Below are 27,872 nucleotides of genomic sequence, written 5' to 3' on the forward strand. Positions count from 1 at the left end.
TGGGGAGATGAGGGTAAGACTGCACGCATGGAATGTTACTTGGGTAATATTGCATACAACCAGCCTTTTTTTCCCCTGGAGGGACGCAGGGGTACGCATTCCCCTAAACATTTTGTGAATTTAAGTTTGGCCTCATTGAGGGGCAGTATTTCAATATGAGTAGGAAAATGAGAGTACCCCTAAACATTTTTTTAGAAAAAAAGCACTGCATACAACCGTATTCCTGCAACTTTTTGCAAATTTGTATCAACTGCACTTCCAGTTTTGTATATTTGTGCATGAATAAAAGAATAAATCAACAACCCCTTCTCCCAAAGCAAGTCTTCAACAAAAAGAATACTTACATGTTATTTAATGCATTTGAAGTAGCAAATGACTTCCCTTTCCCATCACATTGAACACATAATGCATCTGCCAACAGTGCACCATTGGTGTCTCTTTCCACTAAGTAAAAAGAGAATATGAACACATCTAGTAAAATGGCATATAGGTTCATATAATATCTATATGTGAATAACCATGTACAAATGCAATGTTTCAGAAAAAAAGTTAGAACATTCAGTTGCCTAATGCACACGCCACAAATTTAAAACTTTACTGTGATCCAAAGGGCTTTTCAGTGTTCTGCACATACGCTGGGGCCTTCTAGGACTGCTCTTCCTTCCATAGGCTCTGGCGGATACTGAAAAATTATTCCAAAATGTTTTGGAACTCTCTGGAGTGAAACTCCATGTGACATAAGGGATTGATGCAACCAGCTACTTGGAAGTGCTTTTTACACATGGATGGGTCTCTTAATGCTATAGAAACCTGTCAAAATGACCCACAGGCGGGGGAGAGGTCAGGATCTAGCCTACTGACTGGATCCTGTTCCTTACTCCTGAATTAAAGCATCTAAGGTAGCAGGGAAAGACCTTAACTCAAGTCTTGTAAAGCTAGTCAGAGGAGACAATGCCAAGTTAGACAGACAAATCATCTGACAATATAAAGCAAGTTAATAAGTTTATATGTTCGTTTTTTGTCTCTGTTATTATCATTCTGTCTTATTGACCTCTTGATTTTAGTTAAGAAGCCCATAGTAGAATAGCTGCAAAAACTACCTTCCTCAAATGCAGCATAGTATTTGATATTGGGTGGGTGAAAAGACTAATATATTTTTATTACTTTCTTAAGACAGAAATCAAACATATAGTATTGTATCCAATCTTTTCATCCCATGAATAGAAGGACCCTTTCTGAGGCTGTGTATGCATCATACATTTTAAGCATATGACTTTCCGCATCCTGAATCTTGAGAACTATAGTTTGTTAAGGGTGCTGAGAACTGTAACTTGGTGATGGGTAAACTACAGTTCCCATGATTCTTTTGGGGACATAATGTACTTTAAATGTATGGTGTGCAGCTCTCTTAAGTGCGGAACTCTCTTTCCACGAATTGAAGCTCTTTCCATTCATGGACTTAAAATATTAGGTACAACCCACAAAAATATTCAGTACTGCTTCCTCTGCTGGAGAAATCAAATATTTTAACACAATGAACAACTTCATAGAATTCTTACCCAAGATCTCATTAACAGGGCATTTACATTTTCCTTCACTAGTTAAGCCTTTAGGACAAGTAATGCAGTCCCATCCATCTTGGGTAACTCCACTCTAAGAAAACACATATTAAAATATTTTAAATCTCATTGCATTATAACTATATAGTACATCTATACATTGTTTGCATTAAAAACCGTTTAGATTTTATTGCAAGTATAACATTACCATGCTTTCTGGACATTTTTCACAAGTTATAGAAGATCCACCATTATCAGAAACTAACTTGAATCCTGGTAGACAAGTGCATGATGTACCTGAAACAAACACAATAACTTGTTATTTCAGTTGCTACAAACTGAAATCCAATTTGCTCCATCAAGGTTACCTCTCTGAAATATATCCTAAAAGCCCCCATCTCCACTGGCACTTCTGTGTGGTTTGATGGCTAGTAATGGACTCTGCTTGGGGAAACTTGGATTCAAATCCTATTGTCAGCTGTGAAACTTACTGACTGACCCTGGACCTGACACACTTTCAACCTAACCATGCACACTGACAATGCTATATAAATAACAATATACCAGGGAGCGACAGAAGCAGCCATATCTTACAGCAAGGTGTCATATCAGGGTCTACTGGTAGATCACTTGGGGTTTTTTTGTACTCCCAATAGTTTTACAATAGCAACAACAAAATTACTCTCCCCCCATCCTAATTGGACTGATGAAGTGAAGAAAGATTGGAGTCATGATGCGTGGATTTTTCTGTCAAAGGATCGCAAAATCAGCCGTGATTCTCAAAACAAATTCTTGAGCTCAGAGTTCTTTAGCTCTTGCGAAGATGGCAGGAAAGGCCCTCCTTACGTATCCAAAACCAAGACCAAATAGGCATTCATGAAAAAGCTTTCTCTGCAGAGAGGCATCACTTCTCTAAAATGCTTTATCAACTGTCCTGGAATAAATCCCATTACTTCACACGTTGAAGAAAACCCCATAGACCCACTTCATACACAGTTGCCTTCTGTTGTAACTACATAAGATGTTTGGGTATTTTGGGGGTTGGACCCTTGCGGTTTATTTCACTTGGCCTTTAACGATTTCTTCGTTGTACTTGCATTTGAACTGAAACATTAGAGGGAGGGAGACATAGGGCAATACGCAACGTTAGCCATACCCGCAGCAGCAGGCCCATTCAAATCAATGGGAACGCCATGGATTTCAATGGGTCGGCTGACGTACTCGGGAATATGACTGAAGTGGGGATAAATGAGGCTTTGATACAAGCGGGGGAAGGAGCCGTCCCGAGGCGCTGGCTCCTCGCCAGGCGGCCCTTCCTAGGGATTTCGCCTGTAAGTCGCGCTCGCCGCGCTCGCCCAGCTCGCCTCACCCCGAGAGCTTTTCCTCTGCAGGGCCCCGCACTGCCCGCAACTCAGGCTGGCGATGTCAAAGTACTGCGTCCCACCGCAGCCCTGGGGCCGGTGCAGCGGGAGGAAGAAGCCCTGGCCTCCCGACAGTTCCGCGCCGAACGGGAGCAAGAAGAAGGCCGCGCAAACCCAACGCCTCGCCGTCGCCATGGCTACCGAGGCCTCGGCCGCGGCTGCCTGCCTCAGCGGCGCAGCCAATAGGCTCTCGCGTCTCGGAGCGGCCGCTACGGGACGCCAGGCAGACCAAAAATATCAGAGTGCGCAAATCATAACCATTCCCCAGTAGGTGCCCTGAATTCAACGGGGTTTGCTCCCAAGGTACAGTAACTGTGGTTAGGATTACAATAGCCTTAGTTGACCGTATATTCGGATCTGTCTAAAATTTTCTCGACAAATATAAAGGGGGGAAATTGGCCTTTAGCAAGTCAGGTTTTTTTCTGTTTTGCGGTCACTCTTAAAGGTAAAGGGACCCCTGACCATTAGGTCCAGTCATGGCCGACTCTGGGGTTGCGGCGCTCATCTCGCTTTACTGGCCAAGGGAGCCAGCGTACAGCTTCCAGGTCATGTGGCCAGCATGACTAAGCCGCTTCTGGCGAACCAGAGCAGCGCACAAAAACGCCGTTTACATTCCCACTGGAGCAGTACCTATTTATCTACTTGCACTGGTGTGCTTTCAAACTGCTAGGTGAGCAGGAGCAACGAGACCGAGCAACGGGAGCTCACCCCGTTGCGGGGATTCCAACCGCCAGTCTTCTGATCGGCAAACCCTAGGCTCTGTGGTTTAACCCACAGCGCCACCCGCGTCCCTTACATGGTCACTCTTACATCAAGTCAATAAACGGTTTTTCTATGGGGAAAGACTAAGTATGTCTACGCAGAAGAAATCTGTCCCAAATTCAGTAGGTTCCCCCCCCCTCGGTTAAAGCGTAGGGTTGCAAATTCCAAATCAAGGAAGATGGGTGTTTCGTTCATACCAGGGAATAAGTGCATTTATTTGGTAGTGAAGTTGCTTTGAGATTACTGTGTAGGTGCCACATAAAGCAGATTAATTATAAGACTGCTGTTAGGAGCTACTGCCAATGGTGATGATAGAACCAATTTTTTTTTGGACAAACACTAAGAAACCGGAATAGCCAACCCCAACTCCTATTTTCCATTCGATTTCAGACAGGAAAAACTGCGCGAAGTTTTTATCTTAGGTACAGTTAAACGAAAATTGGCAGGAGACAAAAAGGGCACACAGATTGATTTCTGAACTAGAGGTGGAAATGAAGACACGTAAAAAATCAGCTGCTGTATTTCCACACTCGAATTCCTTTTCATCGAAACAACACTGTGCGCAAGAACTTGGATTTCCCCACTTACTTCTTCTGCGCATGTGCCATACTAACAGGAAGAGATACGACAAGGCAAAATGATTGGTGAACCCTCGAGTTTCCCGTACAACAACAGACGCATGCGTACTGGTTGCCGGGCGTTTTCCGGGGGACTCTTTGTGCGCGTGCGCAGCAGAACCATTTCCGCCCCCTCCCTGCGCACGTCCTGGCGGTTCTCTGAGGGAGACGGAGACGAGGGCGGCTGCCATTTTGTCCCTTGCAGTTGGGCCTCTCCCTCTGTGAGGCAGAGCGAGGGGAGAGTAGCGCTGTTGCTGCTGGAGGCGAGCGAGTACCGCGCGTGTTTCAGCTGGTGTAGCCGGGCGGGCCGCGACGAGGCGCGCTTGCGGACGTGGCGAGGCCGTACGGAAGAGGCCGCGCCGTTGGGTCTGGCGAGTTTTCCCGCAGTAGCAAAAGCAAAGCGCTTGCGCTGTTTCCTTCTCTCCGTTGAGGGAAGTCGCGGAGCCTGGGCGCTCTCCGGGTCCATTCGCCCCACACGGGCCTGGTTAGTAGCGCTAAAGGGTGGTCGTGTGTGTGTATATGTGTGTACACGCGTGTTTGTTGGCACGCGGGTAAGCTGCCTGGCTGTTCTCGGTAGTGAGTCTCTTAAGCTGCAGAAACACCTCCTGCCCCGTACTGTGCTTCTCTCCCTTGTGGTAAAAGGGGCCGAGCGATACCCCGGTGGGTGATAACTTCAAGGTATTCAATGGTGCGCGGGCAGCCGGTGACGGGGCGAGCCTGGTGGCTGCTTGTAGGGGGAGGCCGCGCCCATGTCTTCCCCACTCCGGCGTAGTAGATGCGGTGACAAAATAATGCTGCCTTCAAACGAACACAGTTCTTTTTGTGGACGGAAATCATTCCGGCGTGGGGACCAATTACAGCTCTGACTTAGGAGTGGCTGATCCGGTTGGTGATTCCAGTTCATGCACGGTGACGGTCATCATGGCTTTTGGTTTTTCTTTTTTGTCCTCCTAGCCACAGAATTTATTGTTCTCCCACGCGTACTCGGATGGTTGGTTAATAGCAATCCCTTGGAACCCACTGGACCTTTCTGCCGCTGGCATCCCTGGGAGTGCATTGGAATGTACATGAACTGGTATGGGAGAACCACGGAGGACCAAGGAGATGCCGACCGCATTCACAGCTTGTTTTAACAAATGGTTATTGATGGCTGCCCAAGAAATGTTCTGTGGTGGTGTGATTTCTCCTAGCCAGCGTTTACGTGGAGAAAAAGGAAGAATGCTAGTTGCCTTCTCTGCACTTCACATACTCTGTACAAAGTATATTTTTGCTCTGTCAGGATATCCCTGAGTTCTATTGTGCTCCAATCCCTGGGAAGGAATAGCCTAGACACTACAGTACTCCAGTAACATCATTATCATGAACAGTTAAGGATAGGAGTTAGAAGTGCCTGTTTTAGTAGGAATCTGTATTCTTGTTTTGTATTAGCTTCTTTCTCAGCAAGGACTGCATAGGAGTAAAGTACACTTACAGGTTTTTTTAATTGGAATAACTATTTTGTGGATATACAAAACACTTTGCAACTTCTCCATTTTCCCTAGTTGTTTTTTGATCTAAATTCTATTTACTCATCTAAATCTTTATATGCCTTGTCCACACCTGATAACCAAGAGTTGCTACAGTAAATTGTTAATATTTGTTTTTCATTTTTTGTTATTGTTGGGGGATGGGGCTCTAGAAGTAAAAGCTTGCCTTGCGATGAAGACTTGTCTACTTGCTTTGGAGGTCTCTGCTGGGACTGAAAAAGAATTTATAGTTGTCTTTTTTAAAAAAACCGCCAAAACATGGTGGATTTTATCCATGGTGTTGGTGTAAGATCTTGAGTTACCTAGGAGTATTTAGAACAGTTTTAGCTGGTTTTCTAGCATTGTTAGAGTGCTATTACACTGATGCCCTGCTTGCAAGGACATCTGGTTGGCCTCTGTGAGAACAGGATGCTGGACTAGATGGGCCACTGGCCTGATTCAGTAGGCTATTCTTATGTTCTTGTTCTTGCTTCCCAACAATAACAACATATAAGAAGAATGTTTGGTATTAGCCTTTTGAGTAATGAGATGTTATTAATCCCTATTGATTAGAATACTGCCATTGATTTCAGTATGATATTGATAGTGCTTTTAGAGAACTATTCAGACTTCTCAAAAAGCCCTTGTTAGAAACTTCCAGATTGGTGGTCTATGATCTTTGTAGAGGTGGTGAAAGAAAGTAGGTCTTTTCTATGTACTTTACTGAAATCAAGTTTAAAGTAAATAAGATTTCATAGTTTGCTTTGTTGGTCGTGTGGATCAGTTATAGATGAATTGGGTTCTTGCACCGTTCCTATATATGCTAGAGGATATTCTATTTTGACATTGTGGTTGTGATAATCCGGACATTTATTTTTGAGTAGGTTTCATTGAACTCAGTTGGACCTCCGGTTAATCCTGCATAGGATTGGGCTACCCAGTTTCTGTTGCTTCATATTTATGTATTTTATGGAATTTGTGAAAAGATTGGCTTGGAAAGCGCCATGAAAATGTTTTATGAATGTAGTCAGTATATTTGAGTGCCTTAACTTTCGTGATGTTTTAGTGCTCTAAAGAGATATCATAGAATATATTGTATTCTGGATTTGTGGTTGAATGACAAGCATTCATGGTGAAATTGGAATGGGCATGAGCAATATATTTTCCTGAATTTGCTTAATTTTTGGATTTTTCTTCCAATATGGTCATCTTTACAACAACAAATTAAACTACAGGCGAACACCTTGCCACCCTCTTCTGAAAAGAATTTAAGAACAACTGCCGACTCCTATTTTTGTGTGGGACTTCAGTTTTCTATAACTACAGGCAGTGAAATGTTTGGGTTCTTCCACCCAGCTGTCTGTGGATCTTTTGAAGACTGATTTCAAACTATTTTCTTCACTTGTTGCAATCTGTTTTAAATGGATACACTGGCATAAACGTTGTTCACTTGAGATTGGTTATTTTTGATTTTTGTGCCTCTCTGGACTGGGAAATAATTTTAACACAAGAATACCAACCTTGATTTCTTACTAATGTTGACCATGATTATGAATATACCACAGTAACACAGCATAGTATGTAAACCTGCTTCTTGACCATTAATAATGTTTCATTTTCTTTCCACAGTTAAATTGATTTCACAGACTTTATCAGGTCTTCTAAAGGGAAAAAAAAGGTAAGCTTCAAAGCTTAATGCTTCTTTAGTCTGAGATGATGGTTTTTTCTCCCAGGCTTGTGACTGGAAAAGATGTGCAATTCAATATCCTGATCATGGGGCAAGGATGACTGAAATTTGATTCATTATGAGGTGGGCTGTTCTACTTATAGAACATAAATGTCTGAAAATCTAAGATTTCTGTGTAAGTTGCTAGAGAGTTGTGAGACATTTTTGATCACAGATCTTTCTTGGCTTTTGCTGTTGGATGGTAAGAACATGGGACCACAGTTGTCTAGAATATATTCTGTGAAAGGTTTGCTACGTCTTATTATAGATTGTTAGAAGAGTGATGTTTGATGTTGTTGCTTTTAAAATGGGGAATTCTGGTGGAACAGTGCGGAATTTCAGATTGAGTAGTGTATAAACTTTCAAATTAAAATAGGTTTGTTATTCCAGATGAAGGAATTCTTTTTTATTTTATAGCACTTAACTTTCCCAGTGTACTAAAGGCTTGCTATCACATATACCTTTTTGTCCACAGGTGATTATTGCTGTATTGCTGTGGGCTGAGCTCAGAATGGCGGTAGTCATCCGTTTACAGGGGCTTCCTGTTGTTGCGGGTTCTGCAGATATTCGCCGCTTCTTCTCAGGATTGAATATTCCTGATGGAGGTGTACATATCATTGGAGGAGAAAAGGGGGAAGCTTTCATTATATTTGCAACAGATGAAGATGCACGACAAGCAATGAGCTATTCTGGAGGATTTATCAAGGATTCACGTATAGAGTTCTTTCTTAGCAGCAAGACAGAAATGCAGACTATAATAGAAATTAGTAGGAGAAGACGGGCAGGTTCCATTAACTCAGGCGCATCTGGAATTGGCAATTTTTCAAATTTAGTTGCAGCCATTAATAAAGGAATGCATCAATCTAGCTTTAGTTCCATGGATCCGTTGGGGAATGAGTTCCGTTCAAATGGATCTCGAAACAGTGATACAGATATGTTGGATCCAAACTATAATCAGCCTAAGAAAGAGCCATTTCCAAGTGTGTACCTATTTATACGTGGTATGCCTTATTCTGCAACAGAAGATGATGTACGCAATTTCTTCTCTGGATTGCAAGTGGAGGGAATAGCCATGAGAAAAATTAATGGTAAAAATAATGGAGACGCCGTGGTAAAATTTGCTACATTAAGCGATGCCACTGAAGGGCTTCAACGTGATCGAGAGTATATGGGTTCAAGATTTATTATCGTCCGAACCTCTGGTAAAGGAACGTGGATTAAGTTTGGTGGAAAGATTGGCAGTCCTGACAATACCAAACATTTCAGTCATCATTTGAATAAGGAAACATTTTCTTCAAGCAGAGAGCATCCACAAAGAGAGCCAGATTATTTGTCCTCAAGAAAACGCACCTGTTCAAGGTCTCCAGAGAGGGTTATGGCACGCACTCGTTCAAGGTCTCCTGCAGGGAGGATTACATCACGTACCCATTCAAGGTCTCCTGTGGGGAGGGGTTTGTCACGTGCCCATTCCAGGTCTCCAGGGAGGGTTAAGGCACACCATCGGTCAAGGTCACCACGGAGGGTAAGGACACGCACCCGGTCAAGGTCACCACGGAGGGTAAGGACACACACCCGGTCAAGGTCACCACCACGGAGGGTTATGGCACGCACCCGGTCAAGGTCACCACCACGGAGGGTTGTGGCACGCACCCGGTCAAGGTCTCCACAACAGAGGTTTACGACACAGTCTCGTTCTCAACACAGAGAATATTATATACTCATTAAAAATCTCCAACCTACTATTGAGAAGAAAGATTTGATAAAGTTCTTTGGGCATCCAGGTGTGACTGCCAGTCCTATTCTATTTTTGAAGCCAGAAGGTGATGCAAAGACGAAAGATGCAATTCTGCTGTGTGACACATTGAAGGTGTATGAGTTTGTATTGACCTTTCACAAGGATAAACTGCTTGGCCAGCCGATTTTCATCTTTCCCATTTCAAAAGAAAAGCTGCTGTTCTTAACTGGATCTTCTGAAGCAAAAATACCACCAGAAAGACAGCACCATGCAAATGAAAGAAGTGATAGAGATGAATATTCTGGCTTGAAGACCTGCGTATATGTCAGAAACTTTCCATTTGATGTGACAAATGTTGAAGTACAGAAGTTCTTTGCAGGATTTAATATTGATAACAGTGACATTTATTTGCTTTACGATGACAAAGGAATCGGACTTGGGGAAGCATTGGTCAACTTCAGAACTGAAGAACAAGCCCGCAAAGCTGAAAGCTTAAATCGCCGGCGGTTTTTGGGAACAGAGGTACTCCTAAGATGCATTTCTGAGGAACAAATGCAAGAGTTTGGTATTAATATTTCATCAACATCAAATGAAAAGATACAGGATAATCTCCATACATATGAAAGAAGTGAAGAAAGAAGTTTTTACCCAAGTGGTTCACAAGGATCCTCTTTGCATGGGAACTTAAAGCACCTGTCTAATTATAGACACCCGTCTGATGATTTTATCGGCTCATCTGATCTTTTTAGAGGGCCTCCTGGTGACGGCATTCCTGGTAGTTTTCAAGAAGGGCATTTTAGGCCTGACTATAATTCTAGTCATGCCTCAGATCGTGTCACATTGATTAAATTAAAGAATTTACCGTTTCAAGCTTCACCTAATGAAATTCTGGATTTCTTCCACGGTTATAAAATCATACCAGAATCTCTTTCTATTCTGCGCAATGAATATGGAATGTCTTCTGGTGAAGCTATTCTTGCCATGATGAATTATAATGAGGCAGTGGCTGCTATTAATGAATTAAATGACAGGCCAATTGGCAACCGCAAAGTTAGTTTAACTTTTGGCTAGATGCGAAAATGCCTAGGAGGCAAAGTGAAGATGTTTGCAGTATTAATAGAATAAAACTAGGTTTGTGTTTTTGTTATTTGGAAAGTGATGACAAAACATCCATCTATTTGTAAATAGTTAATTGCTTTAAAATGAAAGCTGTTTGATGCAGTGCAGTTGCATCTGTTAGAAAGCATAGGTTGTTAGTTACTCCTGAATATAAATAATAAGTTGAATGCAAGTTTTGGATTCTTGTCTGTAACATTCAATGGCATATTGATTTTTTTTTATTAATTTCAGCTTAGCATTTCTTTTAAAATAAATGTAACTAAATGAAATATGTGGATGGTTAATTTGTATATTGCTTTTTTACACCCATTAGCGTATGACAGCCCTATTAAGAACCAGTCTTGTAGTTTGGCAGTGTCTTCCTCTATAAATTGTACAAATCACAGGCTATACAGGAAATATATTGGTACTACTAGAAGATAGTTGAAACTCTTGAAGTTCTAGGGCTGTTGGTTAAACAACCCAAGATGCATATTTTCATGTCCACTTGGCTTACCAAATTTTTGAATAATGGTACAGTGGTACCTCGGGTTACATACGCTTCAGGTTGCAGATGTTTCAGGTTGCAGACTCCGCTAACCCAGAAATATTACCTCGGGTTAAGAACTTTGCTTCAGGATGAGAACAGAAATCTCGCAGCAGCGGCAGCGGGAGGCCCCATTAGCTAAAGTGGTGCTTCAGGTTAAGAACGGACCTCCGGAACGAATTAAGTTCTTAAGCCGAGGTACCACTGTAATTGGGTGTCCTCATACTACTGATTTACAGAGTTTTTTTTTAAAAAAAATCCAGGGAAGAACAAACGGTCTGTTGAATGAAAAGGCTGCTTGGATGAATATGTAAAAGCAAGAGTTTAAAGGGAAGTTGTATTATCCCCAAACTTCAACTCTCATGATGTTGGTATCAGCGAGCTTCCTGATTGATCTTTTTGAAAAAAGGAAATGTGGCCATTTTCTATTCCATATCTCTCTGCACAACACTTTTGTTTGGGTCTTCTTCAAACTGCAGTCTTTTGTGATATTTAGTGCAGACTACTTTCAACTGCACACCTACAATGAAAATTGAGGAAGCACTACTAGATGGAGTTTTTCAAGGTTATAATGCATTTTCAATATTAAAATTCAGGGGTCATCAATCTTGACATTTGCAAAGGATTTTGTGTGTGTCTCCAGGCAAGTGTCCCCCAGAGTCTTAGCTTTCATTTTCAGAAAAAAGCAGGTCTCTAGCCCTCCCAGAAAGGAAGTTATGTGGCAGAATGTACAGTACCTTCTAAATTACCTTGAGGTAATTTTAGTATTACCTCAAGGTAATTTACCTCTTGTTTTAATATTTAAACATTTTATGTTTTAAAGTATGGTTGTGAATTTTCCTTGATTTCCTCATTTTATATTTTTGTAAACCACTTTGAGATTTGTTTTTTAATCAAGCAGTGTATAAATTTTATGAAATAAATAAGTGATTTCTGTGAGATGAGAGTGAGTGTGGTGTGGCCAGCTGGTATAGTTTTCTTGGTATTGAGCTGTGCTCCCTGTTATTAGACAGCAACAGCTTCAGTGTATATTCAGTATTGTGATCTTCACAATCAGGACCAGCAGGGCATAGCTGACTTCTTGTGGTAAGCCTAAGGTTGATGAGGTTTCTAGTCTAATTTTGTGTTATGCCATGTCCCCAATGGCAGCCATTTTGTGACTGGTTCCCACAGCACACTCTCAAAATTCAAAACGTGCTCACTGGTACGAAAAGCTTGGCAAACCTCTGGCAAATTGCTATTGCGATGGTTTATTCCTCTCCTTGGATATTTGCCAATTTCAGCACCATTTGTGATGTTGTATTGACTAGCTGGTAGCAAATCCCCATTTACTTTGTAAAACCGGCTGGACTCTTAAGTCCTATCAGCCTCAGCCTGTATGGCTAAAGTTCAGGGTTGGTTGTAGTTCAACATCATCTAGAAGGCCAGATTTCCCTTCTTTGCTTTTTTATATTGCATGCCATTGTTTTGGTTTGTTTTTCTTTAGACAACCATTTTCTTCAGACAACCCATCTTATTTCACATTGAAGCCACCATGGGGATGGATGCTTGAAAAACTGGTGAATTGTCCATCACATACAAATTTTGACAGTATTCAGCATTTGGGGGCCAGAGGACACCTTTAAATTTTTACCTAGTAAGAGATTTTTTAAAAACTGTAGTCTAACACACAAACTATTAAAGTATATTGGTTCTGGCTATGTTAATCTAAATTCCCCTTGGGCTATCAGGAACAGTACCCCCAGAATGCCTAGGTGTAACACTGGGCTGCTCCTAATGGAACAGGTATAATCTATAATCTCATAGTTCTAACATGCAGATTCCAATTTCATGCATGTATTAGGTTTGATTACATTACATCTAAGAAAGCAGCGTTTGGAAGTTTGAACTATGAGAGTGTTAGCCTTTCCATCAGGTCAAGGACAATTTGGAGCAGAAGCCTTACTCTTGGGATCCAACTGACCCCTGCAGTGCTTTGTAGATGTGTGTGTGTGTGTGTGTATAAGTAAAACCTGGAAAAGAATGGAACCTAATTAATTTTACTTACCCATTCAGTAAGTGCAAAATAGACTTGATAACTTTACTTAGTGTGGGGTTTTTGTTTTAAATTGAAAGGGGTAGGGGGAAGATAGATCAAGACAACTGAACACATTAACTGTTGAGGATGGAGTATAAATTGCTTTGTTTGTTCAAAAAATATTTCTAATGGTTGTTAAGGGTGTACAGCAACCCCAGTGGCTTTGGAGGGTTAACAATTGTCCCTATGCTCCACTGTAGTACACTACATAACCATAGTACGCTATGAATGAGTGAGGTGAGTATTGCTGCTTGGCTGTCCTGAGTATGACTAAGATGGTTGTAATGTTCACTATGGTTCCTTTACAGGCGAGTTTTACATTTGGCACCTTCAGAAAAGTCTTCCAGCTTTACCCTCTTAATCGTATCATTCCAAGTCCATCTCTGTTCTGCAGGCCATGGTTAAGAATTACTGACAGAGGAAAAATGCTGTTTTGTGAAAAATACAAGTATTTATTTATTGTAATTATTCCCAGTGGCTTAGATAATGCCATAATATAGTTGTATTTAAAGTCAATGACAGAACTGAAATTCATGCAGAAAGACTAGACTTTATAATACTGATAATAAAAAATTAATGTAGAAATGCTGCTATGAAGAAAAATCGGCAGATGTGGGGAAATTTTGGCCTTTGAGACATTGCTGAACTGCAGTTCCCACCAGCCCTAGCAGGCATAGCCAGTAGAAGCAACATTTGGAAGGCCGAGGTTCCTCACATCTGAAATAAAAAGGAAATAAATCACCCCAAATATCAGCTGTCTTGCATTTTGTATCCCTATAGGAATTACAAGGAAAATAAAATTAAATGTAAATTAGAAGTTCTGTAATACTGAAGGCACTTTCACAAAGAATACTTAAGCAGCTTAACTGCTGCATTGATGCAGATTTTATGCCATCATCTGCATTGATGCAGCTATAAGAAAGTTAAAGATTGAGGGGCAGGATGTTAGGAAAGATCTCAAGTAAGAATAGGCACATAAGCCTGTATGCTAGCCACCCAATTTAACACTCCATGAATATGGTAAGTCGAAGAATGAAAATTTTGGAATGTTTTGTGACACCTTTATGAGAACACTAGATTATAAAGTGAACTGAACAAGGCAGTGCTGTCTATTTTTACCAGCTGCTTAATTTGCTTCCATGCTTCGGCATACATTGGGAAACGGAAGATTAACTTGGTTGCTAGGGATTGGGGCTATTTTTTCTATAAAGGTAGTTTATGAAAAGTCAAAATGTATTCTGAAATAGAATCTCAGAATTGAAAGGAACCCTGAGGATCATCTAGTCCAACCCCCGGCAGTACAGGAATATGCAGCTTTCCCATATGGGGATAGAACCTGCAACTTCGGCATTATGAGTACCATGCTCTAACTAATTGAGCTATCCAGGTCTTCCATTATTATGGAACTCTGAATCCCTTGAAACACAACTAAACTCACTGACATAGCTTTAATATTGCTGAATCTACTTTTAGCGGACCATTAAATTTTATACCATTAAAAAATCATAATTGTCAGATAACAGTGATCAGTTCTTTCTTTACTGTAGTTTAAATGAATAGTCTTAATTGTGTCCATCACCGAGCAGCAACACAATGAAAAATAACAATTTGCAGGGGAAACGCTTTCTAGTCTCAAAGGTGCTCTCTTCCTTGGTGGTTTTAATGCTAATCTTCATATTCATCCTCATTGTCATACTCTTCATCTTCCTCCTCCTTTTTCAATGGATTTCTGGAAATCTGCTACACAGAATATGACAAATCAGAATTTTAAAAGAAGCATTAGCCTTAAATGAAGTCAATCTGCATTTAAAAATATATTCAGTATCTTGTTTTTAAAAAAAATAGTTTTGTATACAGTATGGGTGTATGCTTGCCAGGTGATCATATAAGGCTCAAACAGGATCCAGTAGGTGTGGAGTAATATGCAGGTGAGCTTTCCTGTAAAAGTCTAACCGAAGGCAGGCCAACTTTCATACCAAATGGACAGCAAGAGTAATTTGATATAGACCCTGCAGGCCGCACACTGCCTTAGCACACGTGTGGGGTGGGAGCGAGCTTCATATTTGACTTCCCCGTCAGCTTCCATGCTGTTTTCCCAAAGCCAGGTAAGCGAGACACTGGCCTTTGGGAAGGTGGAGTGAGAGGTGGGTGGATGGTGTCAAAAGTTGCTGGTCTAAACAGCTCCTCCCTTGGCTGCCCTGCTTTGTTGCAGTACCATAGACCTTTGGTTGAACAAATGTCAGCACCAGGAATTGCTTGTATAGTGAATAAAAGTAGCAGTGACAAAAGTTCAGGAGGGAGGAGGGAAGGAAGGAAGGTCTTCCTACTCTGAGGAGAAAGGGCCAGAGAAGATGTTGATGGAAATCAGAAAGTGAGGAAATGTAATTCATTAATGTAATAATATTTCATGGAATGTAGCTAAGGAAAGCATTCAAGCTTTCGAACCAACCTGAACTATTCCAGGACAAGATTTGGATGAAGCAGTCCTCTGGAGGGGAGACTCTGAATTTGCACGGACAATATCCAAACGAGACTGATGTTCTGTTTGATAAAGTGAACTCCGAAACATCTGTTAAATAAATGTTGGTGTTCAGAATACACAGGAGACCAGGGGTTTTCAAATCTACCTGCTGTGAACCTTTTCTTTATCAGTTTGTTACCCAAGGAAACACACTGTGCATGTCTGGCCCACAGCCTCAGCACCTTGCAAATGGTTCTGAAGTGTGTTGAGTGTACATAGTTCATATGGGACACTGGCCAGTTCTGTTAAGCTTCACAGTTTGTCCAATTATAAAGCTCCTCAAGAACTAGGTAAGGTGCAGCACGGGTGCCTAGAGCAAGAAAATCTTTCTGCCCTTGGCAAAATACTGATTGTGGCGGCAGCAATGTTTATTTATTTTTTAAAAAGATTCAGCATGTGGGAGGCAGTGGATGGTGCCTAGTGCTCTAATGGGGATGCAGATTACTCCTCGGTCATCCAATCATTTGATGAGCAAAGGGGGTAATAAGCCCCTCTCCTCACCTCATCTGCATGAACTGGTGGCTGTGTGTATGTGCAAGAGGGTGACGGGGCCAAACTCACATGCAGCTTCCAGAGGGTTTGCCAAGGATGACTGCAGCTTGGAGCCAAAAAATGGTTAGCTTGCCCTGCTATATAGAGCTCACAGGATTTTTCTAGCGTACATTCCAACTAGAAAACAGGTGTGCTACTGCCTTGTGGCCAACAGATACTGGCATAAATTCTAGTAGTTCTACTTGCTGGAGTGGATGTCTGAGGCAAGGTTGCGGGGATAAAATACAGCTAAATGTTGTTTGCCTCTACGGCTCCAAACCTGTCTTCTTTTCTTCTTCTTTTTTGAACTATTCCTTACCATGAAGTGAAATGGTAGCCTAAGGGAGAACAGACCAAGCCTTGCAGCTGATCACTACAGGGGCTGGCATGTGAGATTTCCCTTAAGAAATCTTTAGTAATATTCCCATCTTAATAAGTTAAGATCTAAAATTGCTCTTAAATCTTGTCACTAGCCCAGGCTTCATTTTGTTCATTATGGCTGAACACACTGTTAAGGATTTTCAGTTATCTGAAGTTCACTGAAGCGTTGCCAATGGCACAAGGACTAGATATTTTATTTTTTTTAATGAAAGTTATACACTGCTTGATTGTAAAAAAACCTCAAAGCGATTTACAAAAGATAAAATCGTGAAATCAAGAAAAAATTACCCTACTTTAAAACATAAACACCCTGTGGAACACCCTCCATTCAGATGTGAAGGAAATAAGTAGTTATCCTATTTTTAAAAGACATCTGAAGGCTGTTCAGGGAAGTTTTTAATATTTAACGCTGTATTGTTTTTAATACTTGATTGGGAGCCGCCCAGAGTGGCTGGGGAAACTCAGCCAGATGGGCGGGGTATAATTAATTAATTATTATTATTATTATTATTAAAAGTTAAAATAATAAAACATTTAAAAAAATTAAGCCTCTGGTCAAGCTTGTCTAAACAGGAATATTTTTATCAGGCGCTGAAAAGAGTACAGTGAAGGCGCTTGCTTCTCAATAGGCAGGGCGTTCCAAAGTGTGGGTGCTGCCACACTATGTGCCAATTCCACTGATCTAAGGGGTCAAATGGGTGCATATTGGGTAAGGTGCTCGTATTTAAACTGGTCCAAATATATGCCTCAATAACATTAAATATTGTGTAAATTGTGTAGGGAAAACAAAAACCAACAACCCTGCACAGCAGCAGTACATTAGAAGTTCCTCATGTTTCTTACCTCTAGGTCTTCATTCTCATCAATATTTTGTATAGTTTGGTAGGCAGCAGTGTAAATTTCTAAGGCTTTCCCATGGAATAGCATTTCAATTGTTACAAATTCTGAAAAGATATTCTAAAAACAAATGAAGGGAGAAAGTGTTACAGTAACTGCTCTGTGTTTATAATAAAGGCAGACTAACTGGGCTGTCACTGTATGAAGACTGGTAGCTTGATAAACTCTATATAAAAAGAATATAGATCATTACATAGCAGCCCTTACTGGCAGTTTCTCATAGGCTGAGGCTTTTCTTGTATTGGCCTATATGAGGTCAATGAAGCCCCAGCTCACTTCTGCATACAGCCAAGTACTTGGTCTTTCTCTAGATACTTTTACCTCCACCCCTTGCCATTCTGCCTAGAAGCCTGTTTTAACATTGCCCACCTGAACCTAACTGCACTTTCTCTTCTTCAGGGAGCTGCTGCATAGTAAGAATTACTTTCCTGTTTAATCACCCACAAAGTTACTTGTTCCTTACAATTAATAGACAGCATGTTAACGCTAAGAACCTGACCAAATTTTTAACTAAACGAGAAGTCCACTGCTCTGGCACCTCAATTTTTTAAGTGCACAAGACTGAAACAGCTTTACCTATTCTTATAACAAGTAGAAACTAGCTGTGAGTGGGCTGTGATACTACATTGCAACATATATTATCTAAAAATCCTCAATTACAGTTTTTACACTTTCCTTTAGCATTCTAGTACAAGCTGACACCTCATTTTACCCACCAACTGGGGCAAACTGGTACCCCACTGTGAATTCCAGCAGCTGCTCGAAATATTTCTTAAATTTAAAATTAGCCAATATGAACTACTTCATAGTTCTCCACAGTTAAGGAGTCAGTTGTCCTGTGATGTTTCATTATCATTTCCATTTCTGAAACTAAACCATCAGAGGTCTCAATTTATCCCTATTGAAATGAATGGGAAAGTAAATCTGCCAAAGGCCTAAGCTAAACGAGTCCATTCTATCCCCAGCAATGTCTCAAAATTAGGTAGTTGAAAAAAGTTAGCTTTTGCTTTTACTGTAATTCCATTTTTTGTAAGTATACCACTTCAAGAGCAGTGGAGTGGATTTTCTGTTTAGTTTATTTTGTCTGTACATTCCTCCGTGTGCAAGCACACACAGAACCCTTAAAAAGCACCACAGCTGTCTATTGAACCCTGGAGTAAATTTTACCCAAGGGAGTTAATTCTGCTTCAGATTGGCATTATCTTGACACAGGAGTAAATACTCTTATAAGTGAAAACTTTCAACACTAGTTGCTTATTTGTAATGGGTTGTCTTCAACATTGTGCAAGCAAACTTGTGGAACGGGATTTACCCTTCTCTTTCCCCCCCCTGCAGCCCCCAAACCTGCTCCTGAGGATATGCTAGATTCCTTCTGTTTTATACTAAGACCAAACATTTAATCTAGGCATTTTTGGGCTTCTTTTTTGTACTGCTTTCTTCTCTAGTGCTTCCTGATAGCACAAGGAGGATTGTCTACTTGGTGGTTTATAGCTTTGCTCCAGTTGCGTCACAAAAGAAATACATTTTTTTTAAGGGAACAACATGGGGTCCAATGTACCCCAATAGTTTTTGTGCTTTATTGATATACCAATGAAAACTTTAAAAGGAGATATAAAGTAAATTTTATTATGTGAAACTGAAGTCATTTTGAAATTATAATTGTATTTATTTCTAGCTAGGACAAGGGGACCTGTTGGTCCCCAATAGCTTGTTAAAATAAATGGTGAAGGAATATCAAATAGACGATCTAAATGGCTCTTTCCCTGAGCCATTTTTTAGGTTGTTGATTTATAGTAGAGTATATACACACACACCTTTATATCTCTTATTTTTTGTTTTTCAAAGTTGTCAATGGTTTCTTCCAAGTACCGACTTGTCCGCGTGGCATCCAGTGAAGCTCTTTGTAATTCACTTTCAGCCTTTAAATATAAATGATAAATAGATGTTATTCCTATGATTTTGAACAGACACTATTAATTAGAATGCCTTGGAAATATGAACCACTCTAGTGGTAAGCTCTCAGAACGAAGCTATTAATCTGTGTACCACTGTACCATTTCATAAGAAGAGCTCCCTTGGATCAGACCAAAGCCCATCTAGTCCAGTCTCCTGTTCTCTCAGTGACCAACCAATTGCCCATTGAAAGCCTGCAAAGAGGATATGAGCACGACAGCACTCTTTGTACTTGGGCTCCCTAGCAACGTATTCAGAGAAATATTACCTCTGATACTGGACATCACAGCTAGCCTTATCCTCCATGAATTTGTGTAAACCCCTTGTAAAGCTGGCTGGGTTGGTGGTGTTACAACAGCTTGTGATAGCAAATGCCATGGTTTAACTATGCGCTGTACGAAGAAATTCTTCCCCTTGTTTGTCCTTAATCTTCCTCCATTCAGCTTTATTGGATGACCCTGGGTTCTAGTACTGAGAGGAGAAAACCATCTCCATCTTCTTTTTCCACATCATCATCATCATCATATCTATTTATATACCTCATGCATGACTGTATACACATTGGTCATGCCAATTCACTGCCTTAATTTTCTTCATTCTAAAGACGCACATTTGCAACCTTTCCTCATAGGGAGTTATTTCAGCCCAATGACTATTTGGCTTAGCTTTTCTGAACTTTTAAGGCTCTAAAATACCCTATTTGAGAGGAGGTGATCAGAACTGTATACATGATCCCCAAGTGCAATTGCACCATATATTTGTTTAATGTCATTCTGATATTAGCAGTTTTTTTCCCCCAAACCCTTTCCTAATGATCCTTAACAGGAAAGTTGCCCTTTTCACAGTTCTGAGTTATCGAAGATCTCTTTATTGGTCAGTAACTGCCAGTTCAGACCTCCAAAGCAGATAATGCATCACAGCTATCATTTCCACTGTTTGGAAAATAACTGGTCTTATGGTTCACATGCAAAAATGCTAATACCAATAAAGGTTTTTTTTAAAAAATTGCTTTAAGATGATCATAAACTCTGGGTGGAATACAATTTGGGGTTACTGTGCTGATGGAAGACATCCAACAATTGGAACAGTTTGAAATAATTTCTCTTCACAGCCCCTGCAAATCTCCAGAGGCTTGGAGTCTGAAAGAGATTTTGTGGGACAAAAGGGAGAGGAGGAATCTCCAGAAATCGATTCCCTCCCCTTCTGGTGGAAGTATTTCATCAGTGGAATAACAACAACTGAAGTCTGCCCTCTATGTAAGGCAATAGTGTGGGAAATGCTGTAGCGATCAAAGTAATGGTAAAGGTTTCTGTTGAGTGAATGAACAACTTTAAAAAGCACCTAACCAAGTCAGAACTGAATTTCAGGGCACTTTGCCCAGGTACTGTCTCAAAGACCTTTGCTACACTACTGTCTCCTGCACCAGAAAGGAAGTCAAAGTCTCTTATAATTGAATTTCTAGCATTTTTGCCTTTCTCTAATAATTTTTTTGAAGCCAAAACAAGCTGAGCACCACATGCATGTATTTTTTTAATAGAATAATGTAATAAACATTACATTATACTTCTTCATCTACTTTTTCAAGCTGCTGTTTTACCAGAAAAGAACATGATTTGTCAAACTCAGAGCCTTGGAGCAGCTGATGACATCTGGTGTTTATTGGCTTCACCATAATGATTGTAAAAAAGATACAGTAACTTGTACAGCTGGGATGCTGATATACAAATAACTGATGAAACATAATTGACAATAGTAGAATTTAATCTGATATTTCATCCAAAAAAGAAGACCTACCTGTGACTGAAGTTTGCAGTAAATGAAATATTTTAAGTTATGGAAAGTGCTAACACACTCGTATTCTACAGACATAAAAGCATATCTATATACAAATAACTCAGTTGGCACCCAGTGTGTCTTAGGCATTCAAATGAATTTCTGATGGATTTAAAAAAAGAAAATCTAGAACCTATAACAAAACAGAGAGCTAAGAAAGAGGATTATTTTCCTCTCAGGAGCTTCATTGGTAGACAATTCCTTTTTAATAATGTTATCTGCTGATGTTGCTATCAATCAGCCAGAATACTTTAGGGCAGAGGTTTGCAACCTTTTTGAGTCCACGGCTCCCTTAACCAACTACATTCTTTCTGCGGCTCCCCTATGGGGCCCAGGAGCCAAGTTATGTCACCCCTTGCCTGCAGAGCTGGCAGCCTCTCACCCTTTTTCAAACACCCTCCCTTGCGGGGTGTTCCCTCAGCCTCCTCTCCTCTCCCCTCTTATTGAAAGCCCTCCGGGCAGTCAGTGCTGCCCCCCCCCCCCGGTCTCTAAACTGCACTCCCTTGCCACAAAGACAGCTGCCTCCTCACACTGCCTCACAGGGGCTGGGAAAAGGATGTCCCCAATCTTAGTGGCCCAATGGAGACTGGTCAAAGGTGAACATGAGGCCAGCACCTTACCTTAGGAGGCAGCAGTGGATGCTGCTAGGCCTGCATGGCAGAAGGGCTCCTCTTCAGCACCGGTCACTCAGCTCCCAGGCAGGCCATGCACACAGCAAGCACAAGAAAGGCCAGTACCAGCCTGCCCAGTCTTCCACTTGTCTGTCCATTCCCAACAGCAAGGACTGACGGACTGGCTGGCTCAGCTCCCTAGCTTACTCCAAGGCTGCCTCAGCTCCTGGCAACCAGTACCCCTGGCCAGCCCCAGAGACACTATTCACTTGGGGAGCTTGTAGCCAGGGCCACTGCAACAAACAGCTGTGCAAGCCTTTAGGAAGCAGACATGTGAGAGGGCATCAGAAGGAGGAGGGAAGGAAAGAGGGACAGAGGACAGTGTGGCCTGCTGGACCCCTGACCATCATTCAAGGCACACTGGTTGAAAATCACTGCTTTAGGGACATACTAGGTGGAAGAAATTCCACTGGAGAGGCATATCTCACACACATAAATTTTGCAACAGTCGCCTAGTAAAGCATATATTTGAAAACTGCTGAACACTTGTTTGCAAAGGATACAATAATGTGCCGGTCTGATGGATTTCGTTGACGCGTCTTTTCAAGCTGAGAGAGCTGTTTCGCTTCTCGATTCTTTGCTGATAAAGTTGCTTTGAGATCCTCCTGAAATCATATATATGGACACACTCAAAGTCTAAAGATTTTTACAGAAAAGATTTCTGTTCATTTAAGTTCCTGATAACTAGCCTTCAAGGCAAAGCAGTTTTACTACACCAACCATTCATTTTGTGCAATACCAGGTCTTGGAAGTTAAGACTACTAATTGAGACGGGATTATGAACTGGAAACTGCTTTTAATGACAGGGCTGGTGCTGTGCTTTTATTGAAATTATCTGTATGCTACTTGATTACATATATAGTTTTGATTCTATTAATGCTGGTTTTTAAATCATTTCCCCCGTTTTTAGCTTTTCCTATTTTATCTATAAGCTGTCTTGTGCCCCTGTTGGGTAGTAAAGCAGGATACAAATGAATATATAATAAAAATAATCAGAGATGGGATTTTCTAAAGAAAAGGTTCTCTAATCTTCAAGAAATGCTGTGGGTATCCATGTAATCCTAGGATTAATACAAGACAATCTTAATCAGATATCACATGACAAAGTTCAATATACACAGAATATATGCAATTGCCAAATAAAAGATAATAAAGTAAAAGAAAACAAGAAAAAAAACTTGATTCTTCTTATAACAGGCAACAAAAGGTTGAAAACAGAACTCCCATTTCCCCCCCATTCTTAATGGCATAAAATATCATCTTAAATGCATGGGAGGCAATCCTAAACAGGTGGTAATTTCCCACTTTCAGGCCTATAGCTTTTCAATATTTCCTATGGATACACTTCTAATGAGGGATTTGTGTGCTCTTTCCCATGTCTCCATGGTTTCTTCCTGAAATTGCTGCAGCCAATTAGAAAAAGAGATACAAAGCAAAAAACTGATTTGTACGATCTCTCTTGTTCCCTAATTTATCTGCTTTTTCTTGCTCTTTGATTTGTCTGATCTCATTCCCCCTCCCTCTCTCCATGGTTTCTGCCCAAAAATGGGAACTGCTGAGTAGCAAACCCCCAAATACGAGTAAGGAAGTCAGCTGCTGTTCAGATAAGTGAATCTGCCAAGCATATAGCAAGGTTTGGGCATAAGTGTGGATAAGTGAATTTTGGTATAAAGAGCATGCAGATAGCGGGGCCTGTGTGTATTCTGAATTTCAGTCTCATAAGCGCAAGAGCTGCCTCTGTAGTGCTGCATTTTGAATAGGATTCTGAAACTGCATTAGTTCAGAATGTGGTTGCTAGATTACTAACTGATTCACATCATTCTTGTGCTGTCCTAAAAGCATGACATGAGGTCAACAGAACAGCCTTTTCCTGCTGTGGTTTCCAATCAATATTAAGAGGCATACTGTGTTTGATCCTTCGGGTAGCATAGCCACTGACAACCATATCCTCCATGAAGCTGTCTAATTCTACTTCACTGGATGACCTTAGGTTCTAGTGTTATGTTCAGGTATGTAAAGTTTAATTATTGATATGACATTTTCTTGCTGAATTTACCAACAATTGATTACTGAAATACTAATTTATGAGATCAGAAGCATCAGTTGAACTTGCTTAGTTATTTACCTTCCTTGAAAAGAAAATAAACATGCAATGGAAAACAAAATCCATCACCTACTCTCTTAAGTTTTATGATGGTCCCATAACATTTCAGAGGTTCAACAACTTTTGCTTCAAGTCTTTCTACCTGTAAAGAGGAGAAATGAGGTATTATTTTAACTTTTTGTTAAAGTTTTGAGGAAATTCAAACACACAACTAAGGAAGAGGAAAAACATACTACAGTTTTTGTTTTAGTAGCTCACAAATTACACCTGCATTTTTACTTTAAAATACAGTGGATTAATTATCTGCCTTTTAGCTGAAATAATAAATTGAAATACAAATGACATCTCTCAAAACATTCACTACAGTTGTCTTTTCGAAATATTGAAGAAAATAAGCATAGTAGGAAAGAAAACATTTAATACTGTCCCCCTCATTCTTATTTACAGTAATAAAGCAGGACCCAAGTAAACATAGGTAAATAAATGTGTCATTACTTTCAGTACCATCTGGTAAAATTTGCCCCCATCATCTGAAGATTTAGTTATTCAATTTGATTAAAGTTTCTAAACGAGTTTCTTTCAAACACGGGGTATTTCTGCAAGAAAAGGTTTGCTGGATGATATGTAGGGGGGGGGGCAGAAAATGGCATGGCGATTTGTGTAACTATAAAACATGACCATTTTGAGAAATGCAAGACAGCAAGGATGTCTCCATCCACCTTCATAGACTAGCTGCAATTTGGATCTTCTACCACAGTGGCTATTATGTGAAATCCTGATGTGACACATGCTATCTGAACGCTTGTCTCTTCTTTTTGTGTTTAATAAACACAATAATAATAGATCTGAAGCCAATAAGGCAGGCACTTTTGTTGCTCTTTTGCTTAGGAGTGTTTTAAGCACGTTATAATTTACAATGATCAAAAATAAAACAGGAAGAAACGGCTGCCATGAGAGTAGCATTGGATCTATGCAAGATACTAACATTTATTATTTTGATTACTGGAAACATTTCCAAGTCATGTCAGCTTTGCAATCTGCCTTTGCCTTTCCAAGCCTAAGAACCCAACTAGCAACTGTATCATTCTTTAAGGGGAAAATGTGCAGGGTGTGCACTCATCTCAACAGTGTTGAACACAGGTCAGAGTTCAGAAAAGAGCACATAAGAACAGAATAATCATTTTAAAATGGCAAGATGGAAGAGCAGTGTTGTAACTGGGGGAGGAAGTGGCAACGGGAAAAAGAGGAGCAGTATCAGCTTAGTATGCAGAACCTGTTTTTGACCCTACACCTGACAATGCCTTTTTTTCAAAAGTTTTTTACCATCCCGGCAGGAGTTTATTTTATTAAAAATACTTATATACCACAAGTCATGAAAATAGATTCAAGGTGGTCACGAGTACATTGCAGCTACAGTTTAAAAAATGGCCACGGTCATTTGCAAGAGGTAGTACTGCTGCTAATTCCCCAGTACTTATATTGTTAGCTGATCAGTGGATTCTGTGGTTTCCTTGGGCTGCATCAGAGCAAGAAAAGATGCATTGAATCCCCCTGAAATCAATGTGAAAAAGTTAAGACTAACTTGTCTCATAGGACCTTAGCACAACTAACATGCTCTGGATCCAACCTCTTATTCTTAAGTGCATAAAGTCATAAGTGCAAATAAAAGTAATAGCTTATAATTTAAAATACAAACTTTCCACCATGAAGTGCATTGTATACCTCTGCGTGGCGATAATCTTGAAGTTTGGAAAACTCATTTGCAAAGTTTTTCAATCCATTCCTTAAACTTGGTGTTTCTGTAGCTGCATAAGCATGAATCTCATTTACTAGAAGATCTGCTTTGTCTCGCAGTCTGGCAGTTTTTCGTACATATGCTGCAAATATTTGGCACAATTCACCAAAGTGTTTTTCCACTTTTGACACAGATTCTCGTACTTGACGAGTCTGGTTGTCCCTAGACAAAGAAGTTAAAGCATTATGGTCAGGCAACATTGACAACAGCCTAAACAACTCTGGTAATGCAACAACAATTATTTTGATCTCAGTTCATGTGAAGAGAAGAAAAAACAATCCGCTCTATTGGTAAGTGTTTGGGGTGAATATAATTGATTCATAGAATTCTAGAGTTGGAAGTGACCATAAGGGTCATCTAGTTCAGCTGCCTGCAATGAAGGAATCTTTTTCCCAAACGTGGGGCTCATAACTGAGCTATTGCTGCTGTTACTCTTCTGTAGCTTTCTCAAGTACGCTGCCCCCTCCTTCAAGTTTGAACAGCATATAGGAATATAAGTGTTCCAAGGTTCTCCAGCTCCTGTGATCCCCCAAATGCCACATCTGATTATCTGCTGGAAATAATAAAAACATTCCTGGGAGCTCAGTGATGAACAATATATTTAGGGCAAGTCTTCAGTTACCTGTATGAACATGCCCAAGTATTACAGGGTTCAAAAACCTTAATGCCAGCAAGAGCTGTTACGCGGGTGAATACTAGGGGCAGTTTTCTCAGCAGTGGCCCCACACCTTTGGAACTGGCCTCCCCGCATCCCACCAAGTGGTGTATGCCCTTTTCAATGCTGGCTATTAATATATAAAAACACATTTATTCAAGTCTGCATTTGCTAAACCATGCTGCTGCTGGTGTGCGCATGTACTTTGCAAATGTATCTTCAGGCGGTACCAGGGCTGTGTGCCCTGAAAGATGGGTTAAAAACCTTTCCATGGGCGTAGCCAGGATTTTTTTTTGGGGGGGGGGCACACAGCCAAGTTAGTTAAATACAGTATTTCTATTGTTTTACTTGATGGGGAGGGGGAGCTGCCCCCCTGCGCCCCCTTGGCTACAGGCACAAAACTTTCAAATACATATTAGAGCTGCATTGCAAAAACGGTATAGCTCATTTTCTAAAACCCAGAAGGATTACATATTCCTTAGTATCTAAAACGTGTGTGTGGAATGGAGAAAAGAATGAGTCATTACATCTCCCGAGGGCGATTTCGAAGCAGGCGCAACGACTGCGAAGTTGAGGTGGGGTGGGTGCTTCTAGCGACGGGGCGCCTGAGACTGGGGCCGGGCTTCGTTACTCCTCCAAGCTTTCCATTGCGCTCGGATTTGCGCAAGGAAAACTTGCTGCGGGGCTTTGAATCTAGCTCCTCGGCCCCTTAGGCTCAGCGGGACCTCCCAAATATGCGCTCCCAAGGATTTCAGCGCCGAGCTCTAAAATACGCGTAGGGTTCCTGAGCGCGTGCAGAGTGCCTTTCCCCCCCGCGGCCGGGCCACACCAGACGATGAAGACAAGGGGCTGGGCTACTTGCTTGTTAGGACACAAACCCGGGGACCCATTGTATGGGTGTGGTGGGGGGGATCCCCGAGTCAGTCAAACCTACCCCCTCCCCGAAACCCCCAATTAGGGGGAGGGCGCGGCCATCGCGCGTCCCCCCGTCCACCCCAAGGCGAGCATCCTTGTTCGCTGCGCCTCCCCCCACCGACCCCGGTCAGCGAAGATCCCTCGCTTTGCGGCCAACAGCCAAGGCGGAGGGGAGCTTGTCCCTCTGTCTCTCCGCAGAGCCGTTACCTGGCGTCCAGCCCGCGGCCCAGCATCAACATGGCGGCGGCGGCGGCAGGAGCCGCAGCGACGACAACAGCGGCGGTTAGCGGAAGGAGCCCCGGGCGCGCGCGCTCGCTCGCGGCTTCCAGCAGGTTCCCTTGGAAACCGAGGACCGCCCACCCACCCAGCCGGCTGCGCGGCCTAGCCTCGCCCACCCGAAAAAGCCGGCCTGAGGGGAGAGAGGCGGCCCAAGGAGCTCGCCTCCCTTTCGCTCCTCGGGAGGGCAGGGCTCGCGTCTCTTCCCTTCAGAGTCAGTCCGGGGGAAGTGACCGCCGTTATTTTAAAACGGAGCCCTTTCCGGGCAGTACTTTTAGAGCAGGGGGCGTGGG

At 41.5% G+C, this 27,872-nt stretch overlaps 3 protein-coding genes across 10 annotated transcripts in view; 1 reads left to right on the forward strand and 2 right to left on the reverse strand.

Annotated features, from left to right (window-relative positions):
- The window catches only part of TMEM67 (transmembrane protein 67), a gene marked incomplete at its 5' end in the record, with an annotated part of 32,967 nt that extends 28,417 nt beyond the window's left edge, over positions 1–4,550 (reverse strand). For 2 of the 4 annotated variants that reach the window (XR_014513875.1, XM_083450999.1), the window contains 4 exons: positions 345–444; positions 1,560–1,653; positions 1,768–1,856; positions 4,331–4,550. Coding sequence is in view for 2 of the 4 variants with exons in the window: in XM_083450999.1 (XP_083307125.1) it covers positions 345–444; positions 1,560–1,653; positions 1,768–1,856; positions 4,331–4,550 (503 nt within the window). Of the gene's footprint in view, positions 1–344; positions 445–1,559; positions 1,654–1,767; positions 1,857–2,928; positions 3,150–4,330 lie in introns of those variants that run through there. The other 2 variants (XR_014513876.1, XM_083451000.1) reach the window with 2 other exon arrangements.
- The window catches only part of RBM12B (RNA binding motif protein 12B), a 45,512-nt gene continuing 22,138 nt past the window's right edge, over positions 4,499–27,872 (forward strand). For 2 of the 5 annotated variants that reach the window (XR_014513881.1, XR_014513882.1), the window contains exon 1: positions 4,872–7,542. Coding sequence is in view for 2 of the 5 variants with exons in the window: in XM_083451050.1 (XP_083307176.1) it covers positions 8,102–10,396 (2,295 nt within the window). In the remaining 3 variants the exon portion in view is untranslated. Of the gene's footprint in view, positions 4,844–4,871; positions 7,543–8,065; positions 11,910–27,872 lie in introns of those variants that run through there. The other 3 variants (XM_083451051.1, XM_083451050.1, XR_014513883.1) reach the window with 3 other exon arrangements.
- Positions 14,568–27,651, reverse strand: CIBAR1 (CBY1 interacting BAR domain containing 1). Its single transcript, XM_083451493.1, has 8 exons — positions 27,511–27,651; positions 25,661–25,895; positions 24,012–24,080; positions 22,338–22,439; positions 19,192–19,296; positions 17,324–17,437; positions 15,497–15,616; positions 14,568–14,787 (listed from the first exon to the last, which is right to left on the reverse strand). The coding sequence occupies exons 1-8, from the start codon at positions 27,540–27,542 to the stop codon at positions 14,713–14,715; spliced, it is 852 nt and encodes a 283-aa protein (XP_083307619.1). The 5' UTR covers positions 27,543–27,651; the 3' UTR covers positions 14,568–14,712.

The sequence above is a fragment of the Podarcis tiliguerta genome (assembly GCF_965153285.1).
Source record: "Podarcis tiliguerta genome assembly, chromosome: 7".
In the NCBI taxonomy this organism is placed as follows: Eukaryota; Metazoa; Chordata; class Lepidosauria; order Squamata; family Lacertidae; genus Podarcis; species Podarcis tiliguerta.